This window comes from Bombus bifarius, unplaced genomic scaffold (genome assembly GCF_011952205.1).
Source record: "Bombus bifarius isolate JDL3187 unplaced genomic scaffold, Bbif_JDL3187 scf7180000008208, whole genome shotgun sequence".
Classification (NCBI taxonomy): Eukaryota; Metazoa; Arthropoda; class Insecta; order Hymenoptera; family Apidae; genus Bombus; species Bombus bifarius.
In genome coordinates this window covers 1398547-1422011 of record NW_022884511.1, presented here as the reverse complement: position 1 = coordinate 1422011, position 23465 = coordinate 1398547, and the positions used below count along the sequence as shown (strand labels likewise).

General features: G+C 38.2%; 1 protein-coding gene across 1 annotated transcript; it reads left to right on the top strand.

Annotated features, from left to right (window-relative positions):
* Positions 1-576: 576 nt before the first annotated feature.
* On the top strand, positions 577-23033 carry LOC117210652. The gene is made up of 3 exons (XM_033453863.1): positions 577-2698; positions 18827-18980; positions 22996-23033. The coding sequence occupies exons 1-3, from the start codon at positions 800-802 to the stop codon at positions 23031-23033; spliced, it is 2091 nt and encodes a 696-aa protein (XP_033309754.1). The 5' UTR covers positions 577-799.
* Positions 23034-23465: the final 432 nt, after the last annotated feature.

Sequence of the window (23465 nt, the reverse complement as noted above, 5' to 3'; positions counted from 1 at the left end):
CGGCGAAGGAAACGTGTCGAGCTTGCTCGTTCAAATCACGTATCTTGCTTTCTATTTATCTATCGTCGGGCTCACCGACAGGGATTCGTTTATCGCCGCATCCGCAAATTTATACTAGCTTCAAGGACACTCGCCCTATCTATCTCTACGTCAGTGTTACGAATCGTAGAATACTCCCGATTGAATCGTGCCATATTCGAATGTTTCGTATCAGGAAGCTGAGCGGAAATTTTTCTTTGATATGAAATTTCATGTATTCATGATTCAATGCGTCTCTATATTGGAAGTGACATGTTGTCGTCCAAATTTAGTTCGTTCTTACAGGAATTTTAAATATAAATATGACTCGAAAAATAATGATAGAAATTCATCCTCGCTAACATTCAATAATTAATCATTCCCATCGAAATTCATAATTTTACACTATGGTAAATACTTAACTATATATCATTTATAATTAATCTATTAAACATATAATTGACAGAACATTTAAAACAAAAGATATTTAAGGCAAAAGCTTTGCTCTTTAATTATTTCAAACACTGCAACCAATTCATTCTATTCTTTCAGATAGAACCCAATATCAAGAGACACTCGCATAAAGACCATTTGTCAACACCACTCACTCCGACAACGACCATCCTACGACCATGAAGCCCGATTCAGAACCACCGAGACATCCCTTCAGAATCAAACAATCCAACCCATAACTCGGTTAATCAATCACAAGATACGGTCTTAATCTCATTATCCAGTAGAGTCAACCTCCCATACAATAGAGGAATGATCCGCAATCAAAATGGTGATAGCGAGCGGATCCCCAGGCAGTACTGCGTCAAACAAGCTTAGGAGATCCCGCAGATTGTCTTCGACTAGGGGACTGAAGGTTCGACTAAACGTAAACACAGCCAACCAACCGATTCCCCAGCAAGACCTGAATCAGAAGCTCGGTCTGTGCCCGATAGTTAGTCGAAACGTGGTCGATACAAAAGGTAAGGCGTCGATCAATTGGGAATTGAACGAGAGAATCAGCCTGAGCAGTGGATCCAGTCCAGGGCTGGAGGTTCGGCCGGACGCGAAGAAAGGAATAGAATTGAGTGGAAATCGGAAGAAGCCGGAGACCAACGGCAGACAGGTGATGGTCGATAAGCAAGAGCGCCGTGAGAATGGGAAAATCGGCAAGACAAGTCTACAGTTCATGAACGTATCGGGATTTCAGCCGGAGGCGGAGAAGAGACGGAAAGACTCGTGGTCGATCGATGTGGATGTGATCGAGCGTCCAGGGGAGGAGGAGGAAGAAGAGAACGTGATCAAAAGCGACTCGAAGTATGAAATAGGAATCCCCAGCGAGGGGACTGCTGGGTCCAGGAAATCGACGAAGCAGAGGCGACAGCTGTCTACTGGGACCAAGTCGCAGAAGTGCGGGAAAAACGACGAAGACGAGAGCGTAAATGGGAAGTGGGGCAGGAAAAAGGTTGACAAAACTAACGACTCGATTTCCAAGAGGCTGGAGCTGATTCACGAGCTGAACCAGAAGATCCTAGCGAACTACGAGCGGTTTCAGCAGAAGTCTAGGTTCAAGAATCATTTGAAAGAGGCGAAGGATACTCTGTCTAAAAGTACCACGAAAGAGCAGAGTGGCAGAAGTCGGTCGTCCTTGAAGGAAGAAAAGGAGCCGCGAAAAGAGGACTACGTATACGCGGAAGCCAGACGAAAGGGAAGAACAAAAACAGAATGCGTAATTCAGAGATCGTGTCAAGATCTGTTGACGCAGCGCAAGCTGGACATCGACAAGTTCACCTTCTCCAAGGATCACTGCGAGAAATTGACTGTCTCGAAGGATCATAGACTCGACGCGTTGGACAAGAAACGATCGACGAAAACGCTGTCGAAATCGAGAATCCTTCGCGATAATGAGAACTTCATCATGGCTCCGAAACCGGGTTTCTGCGAGATCAACGACGATAAGGATAGGCGAACGGCTACGAGGACCGAATACGGTAGTAGATCAAGACGAAACGAGGAAAGGAAGAGTGTTTTTTACCCGATCGAGGACGACGATGGTCAGGAAGACTCGAAAAAGCACGTAGACGGCACGATCAACGATGACACCGATTGTCTAGGGAACTCCAGATTGTATCCAGAAACCTACAGCGATCGCTCTAACGAAACGAGAATCGAGTTGGCAAACGGGGACGATCGAGGTGGGACGAGCACGTCGAAAGAGGCGATAGATCGGGACGAAACGGAGACCGAGCGTGCGGCTGGAATCGATCAGACTGATGATAGGTCTCGAGAGGAGAAACGTAGCCAGGCTATCGATCAGACGGCTCACAAGATTCTGGAAAATCTCGACGAGACTATCGATAAATTTGATCGTGAAAAAATAGAAGGAGGAATGACTCGAGTCGAGGACTCGAAGAACGAAGAGAAGAAAAAGAGGGACAGCTTCGATGACTTCATGCAAAACAGTAGCGGCTCGTTGTCAGAGCTGACCAACCCGAAAGTGGCCGGACTCCAAGAGACCTTTAATTCCTCTTGGGACTCCGGTGTCGGTGTAGATGTCACCGGCGGAAGTGGTTGGGTCAGGATACACACCGGGATCGAGAGCAGCCTCGTCTATCTCACTCTGGATACCACCGCTAGAGACGTCTGCAGGGACATGCTGTTAGGCGACGACTTGTCTCTGTTTATACAGGTAAGCGGCCCCGAACTTCCGCGGCTAATTATTCATTTGATTTACGACGCAAAGGTTGCGCGACCGCTCGGGTTAACGAGAGGGGCAGACATGCTAATGAGGAACTGGTACGACGACGGAGTTGTCGACGTCTTTGCGACGTCGTTGGATGATGTTTACTCGAAATTGAAATGTTTTTTCTTTTTCTTTTCTTCTTTTTTGTTCGGTTTGAAAGTCGAACCAAGTCGGAAGAAGATGAGGATGGTTTAGTTCGTCTGAGGTAAAAAAGAGTTGGTGAGTTGTTAAGAGGAGTTCATTTCTCAGTAATTTGGATACTTTCTAACGAAGTTCGAACGTGTTTGAAGCTGAGTCACGCAGTATTTCACACTAGGAATATTTTCTTATTTCGCTTATGAAAAGTGTCTTACCTCAAAACAAATTTAGTCTTGAATTGCAGACTAAGAAATCGTACGGTAAAAATCTCGCCAACCATACACAACAATGTGCTTCGCTCGCATGTAGCCGAAATTCCAAAAAAATTCCAATCGCACGCGTAAACAATAATAGACATAGAAATGGTATCGCGTTACGCTCTTAAAAAAAATGTAAGAAAAGAATATGACAGGCTGTCAAATGAGAATGTTCAAGCTCTGGTTAGAGGAAACGTGATAAAAAAGCGCGATTTAAGAAGGGGAAGCGAAGACGTGGGTGGCAAGAAGAAAAATGAAAGGAATTGAAAAAAGGAACGATATCTACAGTTAAGAACCCAGAGAAGGAGACGTGAAAAAGGAGAAAAATACGGGGGAAAAAATGCGAAGGGGTTTCAACGGAATATCACCGCGGGCTTTATCGCGTGCTCGAGCATTAACGACGTCTGCGACAGCGGGCGGACCGGAAATCCTGGCACACCGCAAGGTCTTTCTGAAGGGATCTGAGCGAGGCGATTTCGTTTCGTCGTCCTTAGAAAGGGTAAAGAGTTATCGTTTCCTTTTGATGAAAGAAAGATAAGCGTAGCTTATGTGTGTATGTATGATGTGCAACATTACACGTTCTTAGTCGTAGAGCGGAATCGAGGGGTGAAAGTAATTTTCATATTTGAGAACTATGAACGAGGAGGAACTTTTGAATGCCTGATGTGAATGACTATGGAATATTTAGAGATTTCAGAATTTTAGCTCTGATATTTTGACAGATGAACAAGACACAGAATTAATAACATTTCTTGGAAGCTGTCAATAGCGTTTTGTTGACGCGTTCTGTAAACTGTCCTTTTGGAGGTTTTAGTAGTTTGAATAATTTAATAATTTTAATGACGAAATTTGGCGACTCAAACTTTCGAGTAGTTAAAGCGATTGAGAATTTTGTACCATTTTAATATTGTTTGTATAAAACAAAGCTGTGCTGTATAAAATTTCTTTTACTTTCATTGTTTAAACAAAATTTGATATTAACAGTATTTAGAGTAATTAATCGATGTATATTCTTGCAAAATGTAGATTTGCCATTTGGAGGCATAATGCTTGAAACAGAGATAATATTTGTAAACCAATGTTGATTCGAGTTGCTTTTATTAACCTCCTTTTTATACATTTGCCGAGTAATATGTATATTGGAAACGTGATCGTTCCGAATCTCCGATACTCAGTAATATAGTCTGCCTGCATTTTAGGTCACGTTAAACCAGATATTGAGTAAACTTAAAGAGTCAGTGAGACGTTCAGAAAGGCGTCTCATTGTAAGGACTGTAACGGCAAACTCACTGAAACGTACTTACATTACATCTTAATCCAAAATCGATATCTTTCGGTCGCTATCTCTTTCAATCTTTTTCAATTATGAAAAATATCTCTCTCTTAAAATAGAAGCTCAAAAAATCGAGACAATTTTTGCTTTCAATCCTTCTGAAGAGCATCGTGCATTGTTTCGCGTAATAAAACAGGCCACCTCTTTGATACACAGAAACAAAGGTGACGTTGGATCAGAACGTAGCTAGAAAGGGGATGTACCGGGGCTAAGGGAGTTGCTTTCGACTTAACTTGCTATTCTCATCCGGGCAAACCGATTTCGCGTGTACGTTTCACCCGAACTTTCCTTCCAACCCTTTGCCCGATGCTGTATAATGAGTAGGACGCAAGTTGGCTTCTCAAAGATAACGAGGTACGCGCCAATAATCAAAGCAGGTTCAGACTTAAATAGCAGGCGTTCCTCTTAAAAGAAACCCCCCAGCTGGATACTGTCGGCTACTTGAAGTCAAACTCGCTGCTTACGTCTGTACAGACGGCCGCAATAATAATGAATTTTCGTGTTTTTGTTTCATCTGTTCTTCTTCTATTTTCTCTTAAGACTGTTACGTCATATTGAAAAAATTAAGACAATCTCTGATTCTCTAAGTTCTTGTTGTGTATGATATTCATATTTGAAGACTAGGAGGAAGAGGAACAAGGAATATGAAAATATCTTTATTGAGAAAATTAAATATCAATATTCTAGTCAGTTAGTAGGTTAAAAGAGGCTTAAACTCGAACGGGTCTTAAAGCTGTCTACATTATAGTATAGGAAGGCTTACATATATCATGTCTAATCGATGACGTATGATCAAACTTTGGTATCTCGACAACGTCTTTAGCTTCCACGAGAAATTCATTAGAGTACGGAACGGTATGCGAACGACTTTCCCGGGCAGCTGTTGCGTTTGAGAGCACCGTTGAAACAGGTGTCCCCGATCTGAGAAACTATGGCAAGGAAGTCAGGCAGTTCGTAACACGTGAGTGACCGGTTCATGCTTCGAACAGGTGTTTAATTACATAAGGGGCGAACAAGTTCACACGGGTTTACGTATCCGTCTTACTCGAATTCCAGCAATTTGCCGCAACTAGAAGGACTTTCGAGAATTCATCTAGTTCGGAAGTGTAAAAAATAACAAAGATAAGAAAATAATGTCAAGTACGTATTTGATTTATAGAAACATCCTTTTCTCTATTATACAATATGTACAATTTACGAAGCACTTGTTCCAGGAAACGAATCGTAATATGGAAGCAAATTCCTTCGTTAAATTTTATATCTTCGCACATGCACTTTTTTATATAATTTGTACAAATTAAATCAAAAACAGTCAAATTATTCCCACTTATTCCAACAATTATTCCACTTTGATGAAACAATTAGCGTAAAATTAGTCGGGCGCAACTAATATATGAATTTAATCATTCGAAGCGTGAACGCGTATCCGTCGGACGAATATTTCGCGCCGATTTCTCCAACTATCACAATATTTCCATCGGAAACGCTTTCTCGTTTAAATTGTTGTTCGTCGACGTTATGGACGAGCGTGTAATCAATAGAAACACGCGATTAAGCTCGAATCGCGATTCATTGCAACGGATTTGGCTTCGTTCGCATGAAATCACGTTCTATCTCTCGTCAAATATATACCAGTAAGCCTGATCCGTTCCACTCGCTCAAAAACGCGTTACTTCTTAATTTATTTAATTTTAGCTCGGATTTAACCAGCAAATAAAACAATTTTCTATACTTCCTTGAAGGTAATCGTGCTTAAATGAACTGAAAATGTATTTAGGATATTTTCAACATTGAGTACTTACGCGAAAAATTTTAATTTTGCAGAGACAAACTAATAAACAATGAATATTTTTGAAATACCTCAGTTTTCATCGAAGCTTGATTTTGTTAAGTTTGAAAAATGATTGATACCTTGTTTATGAACGTGGATTCACGTGGCAACTGTCGAACATATTTTAACTGAAATTGATTACGAGATTGTTTGACATTATTTTTTACGGTTGATCGTTAATAAATTAGTTGCGATAGTGAAAATACGCGTGTAAAAGGTATAAACGTATACGTACCGGAGTTTCTAATCTGTGCAGTAGTATATAAACGTTTGTGTGCTTCTGTGCGCTAACGGTCTTAATTAGTATAATTACGAACATATTAATGTTAGCTAAGTTTCCTGATGGATAAAATTGTGTACACGTTAATATATGCTAATTACTGATTGTAGCGATCAGAAACGTAATATTACGCGCCAGTTTCTTTGAAAGCCTTTGCAAACAAGCAAACATTGTGTTATTGCAAATTTATTAGCGTCTTATTCATTGTTAGATAAATTTCAGAATATATTATTAAGAAATATACACGTTCATTTATTAGAAAGAATTTCCCAAAATTTCTAAAAAGATCTTAACCAGATAACTGATGAAATATACGAAATTGTAATTTCTCTAGAAACCATATGAATACCTCTATATTCGAAATTAATGCAAGATTTTGGTATCGGAAACCTGTAATTCATAGAATTTCAGGCCTTGAATGCAAATCTTGTCAAAGCTTGATACGTCAAGCTCATCTGTCAGTACGTAGGAACAATGTGCACAATGAGGAACACTACGCTATGGCAGATACGAGTTACGTCTTTGATTGTGACTTTAATACGAACAGTCATTATACGTTCTGCCCTTGAAAGGCTTCTTAAATGAAGGACCATAATAGAATAGAATAGATTTATGTAAAGTATTCAGTTTTAATTAATGTTAAAGAGTAAATATCATTTCCAAATTATTTCCAAAATTATTTCTCTCCAAATTTCATACTTTTTAAATTCTGAATTTTACGTTCTTTATCGAGGACAGCGAAAACTACAGGGAGAACAAAATTTCTAATAAAAAAAACTGTTCTTTTATGCAATATTGCATGTTACATAACGCAGATTTCGACCGAAAATATTATCTAGAACGAGAAACACTTTGAAACAATATCGTAACAGCCGTTTGTAATTGCACAGAGAGTAAAAATTATATTTCGACGGTCGTTAACATTTAAAATATCGAGTTGAAAGCTCGTTCCGGTACCGAGTTTCGGGCGCATATCGCAATTAAAAAATCGCTAAAAGTGTTCGTACAGCGCGTACGTTCAATGTTGAACCGATTCTGCATTATTTTCTATGACGATATAATTCGTAACACTGCACTGCCGGTTCCAGCAAATGGAACGAAATTTCGCACGCAAAACACCATAAACTGATACAGGGAATTTGTTTTTCCGGCTTAAAATGACAGCAGACATTGAGCAAATAAAGGAAATAAAGTCGACCTGTAAAAAACCAAAGGTACAAAGCAAAAAACGATTATAGAAAGTATTAATGGTAAAATATTTCTGTAGTATGTTTTAAAAACAACAAGATGCATGAATCACAGGAATTCTGTAAAATAATCATCCAAAATATTAATCTTGAGAATGAATGTGAGATCCAGCCAGAAATCCAATAACTAATATGAAACTTCAAAACTATGCTCTCTATCTTCTGCCATTCACCTTAATTCCAACGTAATCAGCTGTCCGATGAGAACATTCCTTGCTAATTTAGACGATTGGACGGTAGGGAAGACCTTTCATCCGTCTTCGTGCAAAGAACGAACCTACGCTTCGACGGAAACAAGAAGCGAGAAGGACGCTTTTCAACGCTTAATCCGGATAACAAATGACCTTAAAAATATCCGAGCCGCGTCGTCGGCTCTTCAGCGTCAGGAAAATTCCAGACGAATGCTCGATTTAGATTCTGCCGCGGGATTGAAAGCGGTTCATTTAAGTATCCGCCACGGGATAGACCGATGGTTAAATGGGGAACCATACCGTCCGTTTCATTCCACTATTTTCGCTGATGAAATCCCGATAATTATTAAATCCTCTCGTGGCCGTGTTTTGTGCAGCAGATAAAAAGAACCCGGCGAATCTCCGTTAAGGAACGGCGATGATGCGACTAAAGGCGGATAAATGTGGTATGCTTCAATGTTGCTCGATATTTCTGGTTTTTGTTCCTCGAAATCTTATTATATATAATTTTATTACATTACAAAATTGTTGAAGTAATTACTTCAAGAACAACTCTACACCTTTTCTTTTGTATATCCGTGACATGGAGACCGTTGTTACGAAGAGAATAGAATTTAGTGAAACAAAAAATTCGAAATAAGGTGTTACGACCGTTCGCGGAGAGACGTGATCGCGAGATAGCACGTCAACGAGAGTTGTAAATTCTCGCTACGATCATGTTAATCGACGCCGCGAAATAGTCGTTCCCCTGTTTCGTTTAGGATAACAGAGGTGGTTTAATGAATATAGCACTGTGTTAACACTAATAAATTAACGTTTATTTCAACAACTTATTAATTAGAAAGATATAAATGGAACAACAAAAGAAATGTAACTACGTAATGCGCGATATAAGATATGTATTGACTGTTTGGCTTCTCGAAACGTTCTGCCCGCCCTTCGATTTGTTGGTTTTTTCTGGAAGGCGACCCCCACTACGTTCGGATCACGCCACATTCGTTTACGTTAGATAAAATAACGGCCACGAATCGACGCCTCTGGAGGTCGCTCCGCTTAATGAACCATGCGCTTGCCACTACAATGTTTATTTGCCGGGCAGCCGCGACGATCCGTCCGCGACATTATAGTGCCGCGACCGACAGTTAAGAATATGATCTATGGCAAGCCGCATGGCGTAACATAAGGAAAGGTCCATATTATTGTGCCCCTAAATATACATTTGGTTTTGGGTTACAAGGTCTAGAAACAAAAGAGCTATAAGCAGATATCTATTGCTGTTTCTTGTAGCCTTCAGCTAGAGCTACACACCAAGGTTAACTTTCTGGTAATGTCCTTTGCTATAAATATATGAGCGTGCTCCCTATCATTCTTCCTATTGTATTGTAACACTGTAAGAGTGAGAATCTGGATCAGCATACATTATACCTATACATATTTCAATATATCTTTTTATTACAAATTCATACAGTCAATCTCAACAAAAATAAATTAAATTAAAAAATAGCGGATGAATATTGACCTGCGTAGACCAGATGAATCGGTTCTTTCGATCGTTTAGTTATAGAATTATCGAGCATATTGTTGCGCAGAATGAAACGATGGGAAGGAATTTTTCGCGTACAACGAATAAAGGATGAGCTTAATATTATCGTTATCTGATATTACGCTGAGATATATGTATTAGAGTTATTATTTATTGTTCGCAAGCTAATTCTTCGTACGAGAAATGAAAAAAGATCGTACTTAAAAAATACCTGACAGGATCCTAAAGTCCAGCAAATCCAAATCCAAACGTGATACAGCACCCACGGCAAAACTCAGCTGAATTCGGGTTAACGAGCAGCTCGATTATCGATAATCCGGAGGGGTCCTCGAATATTTCCATCGACCAAAAAATTAACAGCGAACATCTTCCAATTAACCGTCCCCATATCTCGAAATCCATTTTTCGTTATCGGCAGCTTCATTACCGCGCATTAGATCATGCCATGTTACGCTACTCGTTGCTCGCCAGATACTGTTTAATTAATCCAATAAAAATCGGCGTGACTGTCGCGAGTTTTCGCGAATGACGCTTTGAAAGAACTTCTTTGTTTCGTCGCAATTTCAGCTTGAAAAAGACAGAAGAAAAAAGACATGTGCAGAAATCCGATTCATCGGAAGTTTTTGCGAGTCGTCTCCTCCCCAGCACTCATCAGTCTCGATATTATTTCAACGTAAAACACGTAATAAATTTTTCGCCGTTTCTTTTCGCGTTCCTCCACTAAGAGGATTAAAGGATCACGATTAGAGCATTTTCAGGCGTTGCAATCCTTTTCAACTCTCCCCTTCCCTCTTTCTTTTTATTTTATTTTCTGTCGCAATACGCCTGCTGGAAACGGTACTACGAAATTTTCGCGAGTTTTGATCCGTACACAAACGAATCGACAATGAAAGTTCACAGCTGTGCTACAAAAGAGCGATTACACGATTTACCCGTGTTCATGCCACCCTTTTGAAGACCAAACAAGTTCCAGGGATGTGTAGTAGCAGAGGGTTTTTGAGGGAATTTGTGTACATTCGAGTTTAGAGATTAATGTTGAGTGGATCGTGATAGCAAAGAACGGGGATTTTAATTCATTTTGCAGATGAATGAGAAAAAAAAATGAGAAAATAAAAGATGGAAATAAAAAGTGGAATTTTGTTGACGCGTTGTAGTTAAGGGTAGAATACTTGATAGCGCCTTCAGTTCATTTTTCATGTGCCATTTAATGTTAGATATATGTATTATTAGCTTATATCAGCTCCATTTTTTCGCCCGGAAAATATATTTTCCCAGGGGAAACTTATTTGCAAACAAATCGCAGTCCAAAATCTACGCAAGAAATTTCGTTTCGTGTAACCGTATATCTTTCAAACGTTGTATTCTACAAACAAAAAAAAAAGGAAAAACTAAGTAAATAAATCGAAAATGGGGAGTAAAAAAAAAAGGAAAAAGCAAAAGGAGAAAAAAGTAGCAGTTTCAGCCCATAAAGTTCGGGGAAAAAAGAGCAGAGAAATTGGACGTACGATTTCCCGGGAAAGTGGATTTGAGTGTAAAGTCGAAAACGACGAATTCGCGCTGCGGCTCGACCATGCCATAAATAAATATAAACTGCGGCCGTGTCCAGCTTAGAGCTTTCATAAAAATCGTAAAGTTGCCGGACACCTGGCCAAGCGTAAAGTGCTTTTTGACGAAGCGATCGTGGCTTTATCGCGGACCATTAAACGGAATATTCCTTCGTTCCTTTCTCTCTCCAGCACTCTTTTCCTTTTCTTTCGTCGATGTTAGCCATATAAAAAGGGTTGAATAGACTGGGAAACAGGGTGTAGCTTCGTTCCTGTGCAGCAGCAATCGTTAAATAACGACTCGCCCGTAAAGAGTACTCGTTAAACGCGACAGCTCGTAAATTGTTGCTCGCGAACAAGGTAGCATCCAAGTTTTTATTTAGCTCTCTATAAAGGGAAGATATATCTTCGCCATTTTTAAATGGAAAAATTGTCGTTGGAAGAAGTTCAATGAAAAAATACGTTTTCTTTATTGCTACATGTGGCAAGTTAGAATGCAAAAAAAAGAAAAAATTGAATATATTCAACTTTGATTTATAATAAACGAGCAATGAACTCTGTGCTTTCTGCAGAAAATAAAACGTCACACATTTGGAAGAGCGTTTGCAGTTCTGCGATCATTTATTTAACTATACTGCAAATCTGAAACTATCCCGTTATAATTTATCTACACCCAACGAATTTTAAAAACACTGTTTCGAAGTATTTCGTATTTTCGAAACGAACGAAATTACAGCGATAAATTGTCTACATATACATAAACGATGGATGCTCATAATGAGTTTTGTTAATTACATGCAAGTCTCTGGGGACAACAAGTAGCCCAGTTTCTCTCATGTGGATCGATAACGTCATTTCTATCGAACAAAAATAAAATTCCGATAGGTTGACGAGAATTTTCAAGCTGAATTCGACCCTGAAAATGTTAAACATATGAAAGATGTAAAACATATGAACACATATTTTATAATGCGTCACAATTCTATACATAAACTTATATATATGTCGGAGATGAAAGGAAAACCGGAGCCTTCCCTTTGCAATTTTGGGAAAGTCTTCTAATGCTTTAGCCTAGATTTTATCATAGCTGTATTTAAGCAATTGTTGTCATTTGTAATTGTTTGATATTTGTGATAGCGAAAGTGGGTTCGAGGTGACAACTGGTCGCCGAACGTAGCCACGGTCACGGGATAAACATTTTGCCTGACGAAGGTGTGGATCGGTTGTATTGTTCTCCCTAGAAATCACATAGAATTGTACTTTGGAGATGTCGATATAATGGGACACACGTTGTATTAGGAATCAAACTCCAGACAGAAACTGCCTAGCAACGGCGTTTGGATCTTTCTCGATGCTTCCAAAGAGTATACAACAAACTCTTGGCAGAAACTGCCTAACAACGGCGATTGGAACCTTCTCGATGCCTCCAGTGAGCATATAACAAACAAATGCAGTCGTACGGCGAAAAAGATTTTCATCAGATATTCATTCGTGTGATCGCCTTGGAAAGTGATACATCGAGCAGTTTACCGAGTGTCTCAGCAAATCGTATTCCTTTGTGTTTAAAATTATTCTACGCATAGTAAAGAGTTATCCCGTTGACCGTGGATTCGTTTGAACCCAGGAACATTGTTAATAGCGTTAATTAAATTCATTATTCGTAAAACCTATTAATTGTTAATCTCATTATTCGTTAAGTTTATTATTCGTTACTATTATTATTCGTTAAACTTATTATTCTTTAATCTAATCATTAGTTAAACTTATCGTTTGTTAATCTTATCATTCATTAAACTCATTATTCATAATATTTTGTAAAATCTTGCATATTTGCGTAAATATAATCTCTGTTTCGTAAAACGATGGCTAATTCAAATGAAGAATCGTTACGCGCCTTAAATTCTAATGTTCACCCGACATATAGATACTGAAACGATACTTTTAATGGAAACAATGTCTCATTTTCCTCAGAGAGCTCCATTTGCCCATAAAGGTGGTAAAGAAAATTTTGCAACCCATTTGTTTTCGTTCGCAAGGAAAGCCTCGGAGATATCAGGCGGTAGCTTGATCGCTTCCGGAGGACAATGCGTTTCCGAGCTGACAGAAAAATCGTCTGGTGGAATCGAATCGATTGATAAGCCATCGACTGATAGAATAGCGACTCCTTTCTAGAGAAGATCGCTTACGATATTTCGCTAGCTTTGCAGATGAGATTCTTCGAGAACGGAGGTTCTTGCGCGTCCAATCTTTTGAGAGAATCTTATTTCGAACTTATAGTAGTAGTTAGTAGTAGAACTTAGTAGTAGTTTCATAGGAATGTCGCTAATACGACGGTGGAGCTGCTAACAGATTCAGAAACTTGTGTTTATTTGTTTTTAATCAACATTGCCAATTTCAGACTGTAAAACAATATCGTTACTTTTCCAACAAACCGAGTATGTTAGTGAATTTCTGTGTCACGAATTCTCAGTATCTGCTCATCGATTCTCATTTCTACAAACATTAACAGCGTCCCATTAGAATCGAAACTTCGTAAACTTGCGAATAAGAGAAGCCAACTGAAGAACTGCAGCTACAACTTTGTCGCTACAAATTTACTTAACACTTTGACTGCCACGTTGGTCAATATATTTTCTTTTTTTTATTTATTTATTTACATTTTACAATTTGTCCAGTAGGACATTTGGTAAAATATTATAGCTTAGTGGCATAATAATATAACATGTGGATGGCTAGCCCCAGTGGGATACCATCTTCGAATTTGATTGATTTATTTCTTTAGTGTGGTGAGTGTTTGTTTGTTAGGTTATGTCCTTTGTGAGATCTGTTGGGTGTTTCCTTCTTAATCTTCTTTCTATGTTTAATGCGCCGACCGTTTCCGCTGCCAGCCGGTTTGGGACATATAGAATAAGCAAATACTGTTTACTAATATCTTCTACACATTTCAACAATATATTCTGGATGTTTTGCTTACGACGAAATAACGAATACGAATGGTTTGTTGAAATAAACGAAGCCTTGTTATAATATGTCGCTATCAACTATTACCAAAGCGCCACGGTGGTCACCCGTGACCACCAATACCACCGTAACCAATAAGATAAACAGTCCATTAAGGAAGAATGTTGTTTTACATCATCAATTTATTATTATTTTGCCATTATATGCCTTGAATAATAAAAATTGGCTCCCATGGCGTCCTGAGCGAAACATGTGATTTCAGCGTGGCCGTCAAAGTGTTAATAACACTTTAATCGTACATCGCGCCGAAATTCTCATCAAGAACGATCATTTCCTTCGAACAAAACGAGGCCCTTTTATAGAACGTCCGAAATATGGCCAGCTTTCCTGATTTCCTCTAAATAGAGAGGATCCGCAGGAAGTTACATTGGATGGCGGAACTTACGCCAAAGGAAATAATCTCGAAGATATTGCAGCGGCCGACCCACTGTCTCTCTGTAGACGCCATTTATGTACATTGTAGACTGTACACGCGTCTGTTCGTACTTCTCGGTGACGTTTACACGGCATTGCCTGCGTTATTAACCGTTGTTTCATCATCAGGTTTGACGTTTAGTCGGCAACCCCGTTTTTGCGCTTCCGAGTGACTCGTGAATTTAATTTATTTACATCACGGTACGAATGTTGAACGTTCCGGAAATTGAAATGATTAATCTTTAACAATTTTAATAGGGAGGAAATTTTCGTTGAACGAGTTCTCGCACGGATTGTAAAATCATCGGCATAGTGATCGGATATAATGATACTAAAATTCGAGATCAGTTTAGAAGACATAAATTTATCGCTTTATTTAATTAATTATTCATAAAGTATAATTTTCTTTTTTTTTTTTAATCACATCGAAAATGTATCGAATATAAATGTAAAATATATGTTCTAAAATGAATCGAACATGCAAGAAAAATCCAAGCTACATACACCGTTTGATCGCTTTGAAGAACGAAAAAGCAAAAAAATGTTACCCCTTAATTTTTTACTTCGTTTTGAAAACCTATGCCGTCCAACGAAATTCGCGCCAATAAATCTAGACCTAGCCATATTTCGCCAAAATGAATCCGGAATCCCGATACTGCGAACGTTTCCGTCGAAACAAAAACTAAACGACGTAATTCTACGTGGCGGGTAATTGCAGAGCGATCCACGAACATACGTACTTTCGTGTTGAACACGTGTTAATGTTCAAAATCGTAATGGAAAAACGTGGCGCAGCAACGGAATATTTTAATTACGCTGAACGAAACGACGTTCGCTGTAACATTCGCGGTCGATTATTTTTTAATAATTCAACAAATAAACTTTCTCGAGATATTTCCGTATTAAAAAATAGAAATTATTACCTGCAACGGGATTATTTCTTCGTTTCTTTCTTTTTATTTTCTTCTTTTCTTTTCTTTCTTTTTTTTTGCTTTTATGAGTGGGAAGCAAGAAATGGAGATTACCGATGAGACGTTTAATCACGGATTTATTGTTATTTACGAAGCCTGAAGATTTGCGCAATAAATAATTGTTTTAGTATTTTTGTGGACGATAGCGAACAATGGCGACGACTTGCATTCACTAATCTAGAACTATGTGAGCTGAAAGTAAAGTCAAGTTAACATTCATCTTAGATACAAACTGCCTTCGTTTTATGGGATCCATAATTTTGATATTGTAAGACAGCAGATTAAATCTTAAATTGATTTATCGCAACTCACGTCGCTTGTATTCTGACCACAAGATGAATTAATCTTCAAAATTGCTAGAACCGCTCGATATATCTTAACAAGCTTCAACCAGCTTTCTCTACATTCCCAATTACCCGAGACAATCAATTAAACGTACTTAAAAAAAAAAATAAAAGTTTCTAGGAAAGACGTATCGATTTACAGAGGAATCAAAAAGGAAGGAAAAAACCTGAGAGAAGGAAAGTCTAGAAAAAAGACGATTAAGCTCGTCGCTATGTGATGCAAAATGATCAAACTTCCGAGGAAGTTTGGCTGATTGCGGGTAAAAGACTGTTTGGTCAAAGCTGGACTTTTTCCAAGGAGAACCAGAAACTTCTCGATTGACGCGACGCTGAAAACTCCTTTCGACCACCCGACGAAGCGGTTTCTTATGAGAACCTTGTCTTACAGACGGTTCTGGATCGAAAACTTTACAACTCGCCACCTGGATGCTTGAAGCATCAAATCAAATTCGCGAAAATGGTGATTTCGAGGGGTGAACATACTGAAACTACTTGCGCTGTTTGGTAGAGTTATAAGAATGTTCCTTTATTACGAGTCACTGCTCGCATTAATACATTCACTACCGTTAACGTGAATTCACGTCATTTCGAATTCTGTTTTCAGTTACCGCTAATGCGAATTCGCGTCATTTTAGATTCTGTTTTTGGTTTCCGCTGACATGAATTCGCGTCATTGCGTAAATTTTTTTTCAGTTGCCTCCAAATTACCATATTTAACGGTTTTCAGCATATCGTTCACCTCAAAAAGGAATTTCCACGCAATGGGAATTGAGATAATTTTACGATATAGTTTCGCAATACAGCTAATCCCCTACGCAGTTGGCCAAAGAATGCAAATTGATTATTAATTTATTGGCTTTACTTCGCTACACAATGTACCGTATAGTATCCAGTCTTTCAATACCTCAACGCGCTTTTTGTTGGAATTCCGTATTCTATACACATAGACAGTTATACACATCGTATGAGCGGGAAATCGCATCTGCAGCTTCTTCACTGCGGATTCAGAAGAATCGAGAGCGGAAGATAAAATAAGAGACATATATTTTTCAGTTATCGTATCTGGATGAAAAAAAAACGGACCTATTTGCAACAGGAATTCAAATCGTGATATAATAAAACAATACTTTTAAATTCACTCGCATTTTGATAACAGAATTTTGTGGCTATCAACTCTAAACTTATAGAAATTGTAGGCAGCGTTTAGCCAAGGCTCTGGCGTCAGAACCGTCAGCCGCGAATGTGCTAACATCAAAAATGTTTCCATCAGTTCAGAACATCCCCTACCAACATTTCACGTTGGTATCCTTTTGGTATTTCGAATTGGAATCCTTAAAATTTTGTGACCGCGTTATCGTTCCCTATTGGTCGATAACGCGCTTCGATCGTGAGTAGCGATCGCTGAGCCATGGATTACTGGCAATTTCGATCCCGTTGCCCGGCCACAGGAAGTAGTAAAACGGAAATCGTAAACAGCAACGCGCGGCACGATGCTGCAGTTCGAATTGGGATTGTTCGAAAGGTTTGGCGTTCGAATTGGATGTTTAATGGGTTTTCGATCGACGTGAGTGGATACTGGGCGTTTGAGAATTTGATAATGTCAGAGCGAATGTGACGGCAGGTTGTTTATGTTATTTTGATGAAGAGTTTCGTTACTAGAATTTTATGACGAGGCGAACGAACCGAGTGAATTCGTTGGTGCACAATTCTCTCGCCATGCTTATTAGGAAAATTAATATTAAGCGATTGATTAAATATAGAACTCGATACTTTAACGTACAAATGTATATTTTCTGTTCACGTCGATAATTGTTAGAGATAGATTTCAAATTTAACTGGCTATTATTTTATATTCTCGTTAAAAAAAAGTTCTCGAGTGGAAAAAGGGCAACTGAAATTTCAGACGAAATAAAATCGTTGAAATTTGAAAGATGTCGAAGTAACGAGTAATAAAATAACACGTGTTCATTACAATAGCATTTCGTTTCAGTTTTCAAACAAAAGCACACACCCTTTGTTATTAGCAACGAGTTAACGAACTAATCACAAACTACTCCGGGAATAAAAGAGTTCAGTCATCCATCTGTTATGGAAGTTTTGATGTACCGCACCGTGGTTATCATTAGTGTTTTCAAACTAACGTACGAATCGAGCGCGTGGTAAAACCCGACCACGTCAGGTTGAAATGTTTTTTAATTACCGAAGATGAAAGGAAAGCGCAGCTTCGATCCGGAAAATTCACGGCCGTGGAATATCGTGAGCTTTCGAATAACATCGCAAGCCTCGTTGTCGAAATTAAGATGGAACGTGGCCAGCTAGCGCGTTCGGCTTAATTAAGTTAGGAAGATTTACGCGGAAACACGCGAAAACTCGTCGTTCGTGACGAAACGCTGCGACGTTGCCAGACTGAGGGCAAATGAAAAATACCAGCCGAAATTTCCTTTCTTCCTCTTTTTTTTAAACAGCTCCTATCTATCGTATTTATCTCTGGATATAGTTTTTCGCCAGCTTCGATATTTGAACTACGAGGAAATAGAATTAATCAATTCTACCGTGTACACTGCACTGTTCAAAAATATCTGGATATTTTATTATTTTTTTAATGGAAGGCAATTTAATTAAAAAAATTGTAAATCAGAAGATTCAGGACGATTTTATTATTTACCAGAGCTATGATAAAATTTCATAATACGATAAAAATGTATTTTTTAAATTTTATTATGGAGCAATAACTATCGTTTAAAGAATTTATCATCTTCGACTTATTTATTTTGCTGCCCATAAGAAACGTTACTTATGATTTCTCCTTTCCACAAGGAATTATCCGCTTTTGTGCTACAAATTTCACTTCATCCTTTACAAACGAGATTACGTTTCTTTTTATGTAAGCTAGATCAGAGATTGTATTTGCCGCACGAGCCGATAATAAGATCCATTAAGAGATTACGCTCGTTTTTCAGTACGGAGGCGAGTCCGGAAGGAGATTGGCTTCTCAGGAGAAACCACTCGAAATACAGGACCAATTTCTTCAAAAGCTCGGCTACCAGGACGTATCCAGGCGGTCAAGACTCGGAGTCGATCCTGAATTACGACACCTCATCGCGTTCCACGTGGGTGAGTGTGATTTATTCTATTCTACGAGCCGGTCCCTTGCTTCGACGTTGTTTGGTGTCCACTTATCGTGGACCACGCGCGTCTCATTTCGATTTTTCTTGTTAGGCTCGATGTTCTTTCGTGTCTAGCAACGGTTCGTGGTACTCTCACCAAGACGAGAGTTTCTAGAATAACATTAGGGTCGAAGTGGAGGCACTTTCGTTCGAGTTTGTTAAACCGCTGAAATTCTGGGAATACTATAGTTAATTTGTTACCCGTATATTAATCATTCAATTTCTAGTTAAAAAACTGAATCAGTTAGTTTTTATATTCAAGTGGTCAGAATATCGGTAAAAGTTATTAAAAAGATCTTTTAAGATAACCATAACGTAAGTTTTAAAAATCTTCCATTATTATCTTTAAAAAAGAAAGAAGCTCGTTAAAAAATCTCGGTCGTTTCAACGTAAATCACGGGTGCAAGCTTTCATCTCTGTCAGTGCAACGTCGAACGATGCAGGTTCATGTCAGTCCTCATTTGCAGCCAGCACATTCTCGGCCACGACAGGGGAACACGGACTATGTAACGAAATTTCACGTACAGCGACACCCTCGAAAATGCCATAGGCCCGTCCTTTTATTAAACGCGACGCCTCTCAGGGAACTTGGCGAACGTAGCTTATCGCGCTCCTAGAATTGCTCGTGTAGTGACGCTTGTTTTCGATCGATTCTTTCACATATTCTCGGCTTCCGAATTTTTACTACATCAAAGAGTTCAAAGAAATTTAGCAAGTTTTTATGTTTACTGTAAGTCCCAGTTAACGTTAGAATGACTGATCTGTAATGAGTACCTATGTAAATATTTTATACATAAATATACGTAATACATTCCTGGATAATAATGCAAGCGGTATGTAATATATTTATGCATTATGCACACATTAAGATTGAAAAATTGGACTGCCGTAGCAGGATCAATATCAATTTTGCTATGATCTGTCTACAATGAGGATTAAATGAATAAATTACAGTGAGTTTGAACGAACGTTTAAGGTGTAAATGAGAAGCTGAAAGATAATGGAGTTGTTAATTAAAAATTTAATAACATTAAATCCGAAAGCTCTTTAACGAGAGTGATGATATTTAACTGCAACGTCAGCGGCCAGAAACCGAGAGATTCTGGTGGACAATGTAATTAATTTAAATGAGTTTGACGAAGCTTGATGAAATTGCATAAAAATTCGTGACGAGATTAAATAAAATTACCCATTATATCCTTATAATTATTTGTAAAAAGAGATTATATGAAAACTACGAAAGAACACGATAAGTCGTTTTTCCCCGCTAGTTACAAGAAGTGAAAAATTTTAATGTCTCACTTCATTTATGAGCGATGCGAAACACGCGCGAACGAAAGGTTAAATATCGAAATGACATGTTTCTGTAACGAGTCCTAATTAAGGAGCTCGGTATAATAGACGTAGTATCAATCAATCATTTGCTAGACGCGTAATTGCGTACGTTAATCGCGCTAATTATACGGATACTGGAAAATTCTGGTGACTATACCTACAATTCGGACGATATAGAACATTTTCTCAGGCGATTAGCTTATAATTAATTAATTTGATACGTCGCGATTGATTCGTATTATTTTATTTACTTTGGCAAAAATGTAACGAATATATCTTCCGGTGGCGTAAATTCGCAACAGTTATAGTTAAATTAAAATCTCTAAGCACAATTATAATTTCATTTTGTCTTCTTTTACTATCGATATATTGATTGTCCAAATCCAATTTCTGTTTGCCATCTTTTATTCTACTTGCAATGAGCCATATAACCAAAATAGAGGCAACGCAATCGAAAATACTCAGAACAATAGTAAACGCGCCATGGTACGTTAGGAACGAGGACATTCGGAAAGACCTGGGAATACCAACGGTCAAGGAGGAGATTAACAAAAGTGCAAGAAGGCACGGAGAAAGAATAGCAACGCACCCAAACCGGCTGGCAGCAGAAACGGTCGACACATCAAGCATAAAAAGAAGATTAAAAAGGAAACACCCAACACATCTCACAAAGGACAAAACCTAACAAACACGTATTATCTGAGATAATTAAAGAAATAAATCAATCAAATTCGAAGATGGTATCCCACTGCGGGTAGCCATCCACATGTTATAATACTATATCACTAAGCTATAATATTTTACCAAATTTTGTCCTACTGGACAAATTGTAAAAAGGTAAATAAATAAATAAAAAAAAAAAAATCTTTTATTCTGCTTGAAAAAGATGGAGAGCTACATGTATTCCTGAACGTAGCGTCGATTCAACTTCTATTTATTATCAATTACAACCTGACCCTATTCTAATTTAACCATAATTTCATCCTAATTTCTGTCCCAGGTCTTACTCTATCTCAGTTCGACGAAACCAATTCTACATTCTAATATTCCGTTTTTGTACTTAACCTAGTAATTGGAGAAGATAAGGTAACTCATCGACCAAATTTCAAATATTTCATCGTGTTATGCTTGTTCGCCACTGTATATCACATTCAGAATTTTCGGCTAACGATTTAAGCGTTTGATCGTTAAAGGGATAAAAAACAAAAACACGATGTGAATTATATTCTTCTCCTGTGGTCTCCAATTACTGGTCAATCGTCAATTTTCAATTGCCAGCTCTCAACCGTAGTTCCTTTCATCCGTTCAATCGTCCTGTCATCGGTTTCCATTTCGCAATTTCGCGCTCAAAATTAAAATAATTACATCGTGAACACGTTTTCACCGTTTCGCTTCTCGTTCTCGCAATTAAAACGAAATACACACAGCGAACGAGCGAACGGACGTCGTCGAAACTTTAGGGACAATCGAGAGCCGATCAATCGACACAATCAATTTTATGAACTATCAAGTTGCGATAACTCATTACGTGGCTGCCCGTGAAACCATCGTCGAGCGTTAATCGGTCGATCAACTAACCGTACAGTTTAACGCGACCGAATTCCTCGCAGTGAATGGCTGCCGGAAATCGGATGTGCATTGTTCGCGACAACTTTATACCAGCGTCCCGGTGTGACACCGCGTGTTTCTGGCATCAATGTAATACACTGTTATACGTATAGAAGACCGATTCTCACTTCTTTCATTTTGCCTGTTTTTCTACGCAAATTACGAAAGATACTTCATCGAGGTCGCAAATTAACGAACAGTCATGAAGCCATGGCCACAGCTCTGTTTTATCGGTCGCAATTTCCGTTTGCTCCTGTTTTTAGAATGCTACTAGTTTACAGGTACCATACTTTCTAGCGTCACTTACACCTCCGTCTATAAATATTAGAACACTTATGAAACGTGGGAGGAATGTTTCCGAAAAACTGTTAGTGGACTATGAAAAGGTTTTTCTCAATCAATATGTTAATTTTGGCATCTGTGTTGGGCGTTAGATTCTCTCTATTATGTTTATTATTACTTTATATTGTAAACAGCATGAACATCGCGAATCAGGGCATTAAAGAAGCAAAGCAAGCCATAATGTCCTGCGACAGCGAAGATTAAAAGCTCGTGCATAACACAAAGGATGCAGTGAAAAGCTCGCGAGCTTGTTCCGAAGTAAAAGCCTTCTTGCTTTCTGTATATATTTTTTTTCTTTTTCGTAACCTTTTATTCTGTTATCTTAATCAAAGAAAACGGATAATGTCAACAACTTTTAATATACCCATTACTATAGATAGCTTCTTTTAACGGAAGGAAGAAAGCAGGTATAAAGGGAGATTTTTCAAAAGTTAGCAACCGAGCAGAAAAATATTGCTGATATTGCTGAAGTTAATAAAAGGTGGAAAGTTATTATGGATACTGAAGAAAGATGACATAGATTAAAATGTCTGAAAAAACTTAATGTCTCTGCTCCTTTTAAAGCTGCTTTTATAAGAATATTATGGAGGATAAAGTTACACGATTGAGAGAGACAGGCAGTGTAACGGACAAGAAATTGGAGCACGACCATTATTCTTAAGGTTTATGATTTTTAGGTTATCAAATACAAAATTTAAAGATTATGTTAACATGAGCGACTATATCTTTTATTCTTCTGAATTTTATACATAACATTTTAACGATCGGAGACATCTTAAAATGTCTATAAACTGAATGTTATTAACTGAGAACTTGTGATATAATTAAAATTATCGTGCGATATTTTTAGAGCGTTGGATCGATAAAATATTCATTATAAAATGTTCTGTTGTACTTATCCTTCGTATTTTATTTCGTTATGTTTTCTTTACTTTTTACATTTCGTATTTTTACCAACGAGATTTCTGACCCGGGAACATATGTGGGTAAGAGATGGATCCATCAACTTGCCAACTAATAAAGTGATACATGTTAAAATTAAATTATACGACTTAAATTAAACTGTAAGTAGAGGGAACTGAAATAATTATACTATATAAACCGTGCAACAATAGCAATCAACTATACTGTCATATATATGATTAAG

Excerpts from the sequence above, each read along its gene's own strand:
- LOC117210652 (XM_033453863.1), top strand. The coding sequence starts at position 800 with ATGGTGATAGCGAGCGGATCCCCAGGCAGTACTGCGTCAAACAAGCTT. Across the intron at positions 2,699-18,826 it reads ACTTGTCTCTGTTTATACAG|TACGGAGGCGAGTCCGGAAG; the intron begins GTAAGCGGCCCC and ends CTCGTTTTTCAG. Across the intron at positions 18,981-22,995 it reads CCTCATCGCGTTCCACGTGG|GTTATCAAATACAAAATTTA; the intron begins GTGAGTGTGATT and ends TATGATTTTTAG.